Source organism: Brachyhypopomus gauderio, unplaced genomic scaffold (assembly GCF_052324685.1).
Source record: "Brachyhypopomus gauderio isolate BG-103 unplaced genomic scaffold, BGAUD_0.2 sc95, whole genome shotgun sequence".
NCBI lineage: Eukaryota > Metazoa > Chordata > Actinopteri > Gymnotiformes > Hypopomidae > Brachyhypopomus > Brachyhypopomus gauderio.
The window spans coordinates 788,383-795,548 of NW_027506916.1; the positions used below are offsets into that span (position 1 = coordinate 788,383).

The 7,166-nt window shown below is 44.7% G+C and overlaps 1 protein-coding gene and 1 non-coding gene across 2 annotated transcripts; one reads left to right on the forward strand and one right to left on the reverse strand.

Annotated features, from left to right (window-relative positions):
• Nucleotides 1-1,582: 1,582 nt before the first annotated feature.
• otos2 (otospiralin 2) lies at nucleotides 1,583-3,349 on the forward strand. Its single transcript, XM_076992661.1, has 4 exons — nucleotides 1,583-1,674; nucleotides 1,774-1,962; nucleotides 2,783-2,800; nucleotides 3,084-3,349. Exons 2-4 carry the CDS (start codon nucleotides 1,872-1,874, stop codon nucleotides 3,266-3,268), a joined length of 294 nt encoding a protein of 97 aa, XP_076848776.1. The 5' UTR covers nucleotides 1,583-1,674; nucleotides 1,774-1,871; the 3' UTR covers nucleotides 3,269-3,349.
• A 3,154-nt stretch (nucleotides 3,350-6,503) lies between these two features.
• On the reverse strand, nucleotides 6,504-6,667 carry LOC143496507 (U1 spliceosomal RNA). The gene has a single exon (XR_013125618.1). It is a non-coding gene; the product is annotated as a U1 spliceosomal RNA (small nuclear RNA).
• Between the last annotated feature and the right edge of the window lie 499 nt (nucleotides 6,668-7,166).

The following is a 7,166-nucleotide window of genomic DNA, read 5'->3' on the forward strand; positions in this document are numbered from 1 at the left end:
TATAATTCTGTTTCTCCGTTTTGCTGTACTGTAAAACGTTTTGACAGAACTTTGTCTAATTTTAGCACTGTAGTCACAAACCAGGTGTTCTGTCGAATTTTCCTACCTAGGCTTACTGCGCATGCACAAGTCACTATTACGTCATGATTTTGGTGGCTTAATGCTGGTTTATAATGACACACAGGCTAAAACATGTTCATACAAAGATGTAAACAATCCAATTTGCTTGTATTAATATTAATAACAATACATAAATACGCAAAATAAAATTTAAAGATTATCCTACCTTTTAAACACTGATTTGCGCTACATTATGACGTTTCCAGAAGGTAAACAAACTTTACATAGATACATCTACAAATACGCGATGCCCTCGGACACGGTAGGAAAATTCGACAAGGTAGGAAAATTCGACAGAACACCGGACAGGATAAATAGCATCACGCCAGACCACGTCCGTTTCTTACTCTCCGAGTTCCTTCTGATAACATTTTGTTGGTTAAAGGACCCTATCATGGAAATAAAATATTTCCACAGCTCTAGCAAAACAATGAAAATTGGACATGTAACAAGTTTCAAAACCCGCTGAGGCCAATGTGTTTTTCGTGCAAGTCCAAGAGTTTAGAGAAGGATTTAAGCAGACTTTATTGTCATTCACATCACATGTGGTACATGAGGTGGAACGAAATTTAGAACCCAAGGTCCCAGTTTTTACCCCAAAACAGCAGTAGTATAATAAATATAGAATAGAATAAAATAAAATAGAATAAGTAGAATAAAAATAAATCTGTAATAAATAAATAAATCCTAAGTAGTGTGTAAGTGTAAAAAATTGACTGTGGGTAGTGTCTTGGGTAAAGTGTCTTGTGTAAAGTGACTGTGTGCAGCTTGTCAGAGAGACCAACTGAGTGCTGTTTCTCATTTAGAGTTGGTGAGTCTGACAGCTTCCAGAATGATCTAAACATCACTGCTGGCATGTTTACACAACCCCAGTTTTAAATTCACGTTAGCAGACGTTGTAACGTCTAAGGAAGCGGAGAACCTCAGTGACATTGCATAATCACACCAGTCACCTCATTCCCAGCCTAAACAGGTTACCCTTCGTTTACAGAGGAACGTTCATAGAGCAGTATGCATGCTCCCTGGCAGATGACCTCGTGACCTTGGACCCACATACGTCCCCCTGCCGCCTCTACTTTGTAACCCAGACGACTGACCCAACAGACTGCGTTCATGTGTAAAGATGGTCATCTGTGCTCTGCTTAAGTTCTGGTGAGTTTATCCGTATGAAACAGAGGACTATGGGTAGAATCTCACAGCTTACTCTGATGGTTTGAAACATTCTCTCTCCCATCCCCCCTTCTCTCCTCCTCTCGTTGTTTGGATTTGAAAGTCTTCAAGGCCCAGACCAGAGAGTGTGTATCCCTCTCACCAACGTGGAGGCTTTGGGCTGTAACAGAAGAAGCTTTGAGGAAGCCGGTGTTGAGAGCAGGAGGATGGGAGACTGTAGATATGGAGGGGGTGTTGTCCCGAGCTGGGGTGGGGTGGGGGTTGGGGGGGTTATGGCATGTAGACATAAGATGTGAAATGTAAGCAGTGTTCACGCTCTCTGTTCCCGGATTCTCAGGGTGGAGAGCAGAATCTCCAGATACCTGCTGAGGCAACAGGGCCGAGGTAAAGAGGAGACTCGGTTTGCTCAGAAGTATCTTCTTCTACTTTGATGTCCTAAACTTGTCCACATTTTGGTTATTTCTGTTTGTTTTCTTTGTTAAGATTGATACAGTGTGAGATTCGGAGAAAGAAAACCAGGAAGGACGTTCTTGTCTTTGACAGCCAGGAGGGCAGTGAGTACCGTGAGTACCGTGAGGACCATGAGGACCATGAGGACCGTGAGGACCATGCCTCGTCTGTATGCCTCACTGCTTCTGTGTGGTTTGGTGATGGGACTCTTCTACCTCACGGGTGAGTCTCCCAAATGTCCTCTACCTCTCGGGGAGTGTGAGTGGGAATGTGTACTGTACTGTGACTGCCTCCAGAACTAGGAGAAAAAGTGTCAGACCTTCTCGAATGCAGAACAGGCTACGGCAGTAACGGATGCACTCTGAATGAAAGGGTCAGGTTCAGTAGTGGTTGGAAACTGCCAATAGGAGAAGACTGCAGCGTTAATCAGGAATTCAGCTGCGTTTAGCTGTCTAAGATAAACAGATGTTAAATGACATCTGTTTATCTACAGTGTTAATCTGATCTTTTTCATGGTCTCTTGGAGATGCAAATACAGGTCTCAGATCTGTGAGTGTGCGGGTGCTATTCACCAGTGTGTAAGGCCCCACCCCCAGCTCCTGCTCTCTTGAGAACTTTTGCACATTAATGATCGGTAAAGACCCAGCCCAGCAGGTCCGTAGAGACCCGGCCCATCAGGTCTGTAGAGACCCTGCCCAGCAGGTCCGTAGAGAACCGTCCCATCAGGTCTGTAAAGACCCGTCCCAGCAGGTCCGTAGAGACCCGGCCCAGCAGGTCTGTAGAGACCCGGCCCATCAGGTCTGTAGAGAACCGTCCCAGCAGGTCTGTAAAGACCCAGCCCAGCAGGTCTGTAAAGACCCGTCCCAGCAGGTCTGTAGAGACCCGGCCCATCAGGTCTGTAGAGACCCGGCCCAGCAGGTCCGTAGAGAACCGTCCCAGCAGGTCTGTAAAGACCCAGCCCAGCAGGTCTTGTTATATGTTGATTTGTGTGTTTCTGCTTTTAATCCTCTGGCTGCTGTATCACTCCTTTTTTTCTTATTAGGGGCAGAAGAGAGTCCTGGTGAGTAATTATTAATTCATTATGAGAATGCAATAATTATTAGTTTATTAGATTGTTACCTTTATATTTTTTTAAATAACAACAATTGTTATATTAAACAATTATTTCTCCTAATAATTGAACTATCATTTGAATGTAATGCATTTTCTAACCAACACAAATGGTGCCTGTATGAAGTGTGTTGAGTGTGAGGTACCCACTGAGCACATGGTCTCCTGACTTCTTCACCTTTATTGCTTTTTGCCCCGCCCTCTGCTTTTCTTACTCACTGATTGGTCCTCAGCTGAGTCCAGGGAGAAGCGGGCCATGCCCAACTGGGCTCTGACCTCGTCCGACTTCTTCGCCTGGGTGGAGGACCTGCGAGCACATGCTGGTTATGAGCAGATCGAAGAGCTGGCCAAGACCTTCTGGGCCCACTTCCCCTCGGCCAGCCGTCTGGGCTACGACCCGCCCGCCCCCGAAGAGTGAGGATGTAGAGGGGGCCTGGCCAAACGCCACCCCTCCCCTCTCACCCTGCGTAACGGCACCAGTTGCCAAAGAGAAAAAAATTATTTTGTCTTGTGAACTCTGTCTCTCATAACGCAAATAAACGTGTTGCTTCTCTATCACATGTTTACTGTTTAATGTGGGATGTACTTAAGGCACATTTAAGGTTCATGTCAATGGCCAGCAGCTGCTAAACTAATTTCACCATTGTTGCAGGTTCCTTATGTTATTCATACATATGTTAGATAGAAAACCAATGTGGCTGTGGAGAATGAGGGAAGAAGACAACTAGAGAACAAAGAGAAACATCCACTGTCTCCTCGTCCACTGTCTCCTCATTGAGTCTCCTTATTTAGTCCCCTCATTTACAGTCCCCTCGTTTACACTCCTCTCGTTTACAGTCCTCTTATTTACAGTCCCCTCGTTTAGAAAACTGTGCATTTACCTTTACTGTGTTTAATCAAAGAAGCCCCATATCCATCAGCTTAAATGTCTAGATTGGTCAGGGTGCTCACTGCCCACATGATGCAAACACTTGTGATTTGTTAGTGTCTGTTGGAATATTAGGGCCTTCTGCAGTCAGCGACCTTTGAACCACAGTGAGCAGGAAGACAGGATGTGTTCGGTAGGACTGTGAGATTTTGGTAAAGGCAGCTAAATGTTATTACATAAAAAGTGTTGGACTACAGTTTGTAGGAACTCAAAGGCCTTAACCTGACTGTAGCGTGTTACGGTTACAACTGTAGCGTGTTACGGTTACAACTGTAGCATGTTACAGTTACGACTGTAGGGTGTTACGGTTACGACTGTAGGGTGTTACGGGTACGACTGTAGGGTGTTACGGGTACGACTGTAGGGTGTTACAGTTACGACTGTAGGGTGTTAGGGTTACGACTGTAGCGTGTTACTGTTACGACTGTAGCGTGTTAGGGTTACGACTGTAGCGTGTTAGGGTTACGACTGTAGCGTGTTACTGTTACGACTGTAGGGTGTTAGGGTTACGACTGTAGCGTGTTACTGTTACGACTGTAGCGTGTTACTGTTACGACTGTAGCGTGTTACGGTTACGACTGTAGCGTGTTACGGTTACGACTGTAGCGTGTTACTGTTACGACTGTAGCGTGTTACGGTTACGACTGTAGCGTGTTACGGTTACGACTGTAGCGTGTTACGGTTCAGCCCCCCCTTGTTCTGCACACACCACCGGTTCAAAATGGCTTCTTAAGGAGCATTTGATGATGCATTTTGATTTACAACAGCAGACATTTCACCGGCCTGTGTTGGAGTTCAAATAATCGCTGACAAAAACAGTTCAGACTCCTGTGCAGACTGCTAGATGGGGTTCAAGCAACATTTATCTTTTTTTATAGACGTCTGTTCTATAAATGTGATACTTTTATAACAAATGTAGGAGTTTTCTTAATGCATCTAGACTGCATTCCCTGAAATCTCATGAAATGTTAAATCTCTGCCTAGTAGTCTTCCTGTGTTAAATCTCTAGCTTCCTCTGAACGTGTATGTCAGGTTCTCTATATAATTATATAAGCTATATAATTAAACATGAATTTATTCAATATATTTCTGTAAAATAAAAACAATATTCTGCCACAATCTTCATCACCCCAGTGGGGCCCCAGTTGGAGATTTAGACTTTATTATATCACCATCCATTATGTTGTTTCAAGAGAAGGACCCATAGAGGACAAGTGGAGAGGGATCGATAGACATACATCCATCCACACACGCAAACGCAAACACCCATACAAACACACAAACACCCACACCCACACCCACACCCACACACACACACACACACACACACACACATACACACATTTACATTTACATTTACATTTAGGGCATTTAGCAGATGCTCTTATCCAGAGCGACTTAAAAAAGTGCACACACACACACACACACACACACACACACGTGCAGCATGGGAAAACAGCATTCTTGGAGACTAGGGGCTACAGGCAGGCTGAGACAAACACACTGGTGAAGGCATGTTTTACCTGAGCTGTTCCATTACTCAGGCTGTTCCTTAGTGTTTCACAGAGTAATTTTGTAAGGGCACGCTGGTGTTAGGCTATAGCCTGTATCCATTTATGTACCCACTATCCTTGCTATTATCATTGTGCATGTGTCAGATCTAGCCAAGTAATTCTCTTGTTCACCTCTAGAGGGCACTTCAGTGCTGTGGATGGTTCACAGCCAACCATTAAATAGTTCATTTAGTAAGTGATGGAGTTTATCATCCACTCTGTGTGAAACTTTATACTTTCAGCCATTAACATTTAACCTGTATCTTTGTATCTTATGTCCTGGTTGCTTTGAACTTGCTGCCTGTGTTTCTGATGTATGATTCTGAAACACTATTTCTAAACTGGTTTTTAAGGAATTAAAAACTTCCATTGGCATTTCTGGAATGAGGTTTTACTACCTGCATATTGTCAGAATATCACATCAGCATGTGACAGCATATTATATTTTTAAATATATCCTATTTTAAATATCATATTCTACCATATATCACGGCAGCTTATGGAGCAATGTTTTGCCAGATTCTAGACTGGCCACAGACTCATACTTATCAGGGACACGACGGGGGGGGGGGGTTTGGGGTTGTCATCTTGACACATGATGTCTAGACCCCTAGCTGTTCTCCTCTATTGTAATGACAGTTTTGTTCAGAAGGTGCCGAGTGATCGCGCACTACTGGAACTGTCGTTCAGAAAATTCCACAGTCTTTTCTCAGAAGCAGCAGATAGACTTGAGGAGCAGGAAGGAACTCTGACAATTCAGTCCCAGTAATGCGATAAATACTGCCGTGCTACAGGTGCCCAGTACAGGTGCACGTCACGCCCATGTGGGTCACGCCCATGTGGGTCATGTAAATGTGCCATATTTTGTCAATTGTGACTTTTCACCACAATTGAAATTTGTCCTCTGCTTTTTACCCATCTGTGCAGTTAACACACACACACACACACATACACACACACACACACACACACTAGTGATTACTAGGGGGCTGTGAATCACATGTGCCCAGAGCGGTGGGCAGCCCTATCCCGGCGCCCGGGGAGCAGTTGGGGTTAGGTGCCTTGTTCAAGGGCACCTCAGTCATGGCCTCAGGTCTGGGAATCGAACTCACGACCCTCCAGTCACAAGACCAGTTCCCTACCACAGGACCATGACTGCCCTTAAAAAGTATCAGGGGAGAGCAAGAACACAGTCCCCCACTACCAGAACTTGTGCAGTCGAGATTCCCGCACTTGGGGAATTCGCAAGGATCAGGACATCCTGAGTGCAATGGCTGAGTCTCACCTTGGGCAAACCACCTTCCTAATCATGGTCTCACCCCTGCCAGGTAAGTAATGCCCACGTGGGCCACACCCACACAGGTCTGTGTGTGTGTGTTTGCGGGTGTGTGGGAGAGGACGTGTATGCATGCAATTGTTTGTGTGTGTGTGTGTTCATATTATACAGGGTCCCAACTTTGTCTGGTAACCTCTGTGTTATGACTGTTCTCTGCTCATATCTAGCATCAGTGTCTGCTTCTCCTACCACTGCGTGTTTCTCTGGTCTCAGACTTGATGTTCTCCACCACTCTCCATGCTTCCACCCATTTGGACTTGGTTAGCTCATATGCCCTGTATATGTTCCTGTATATGTTCCTGTGTACATGTTCCTGTATATGTTCCTGTATATGTTCCTGTATATGTTCCTGTACATGTTCCTGTATATGTTCCTGTATATGTTCCTGTGTACATGGTCCTGTATATGTTCCTGTATATGTTCCTGTATATGTTCCTGTGTACATGTTCCTGTACATGTTCCTGTATATGTTCCTGTGTATATGTTCCTGTGTACATGT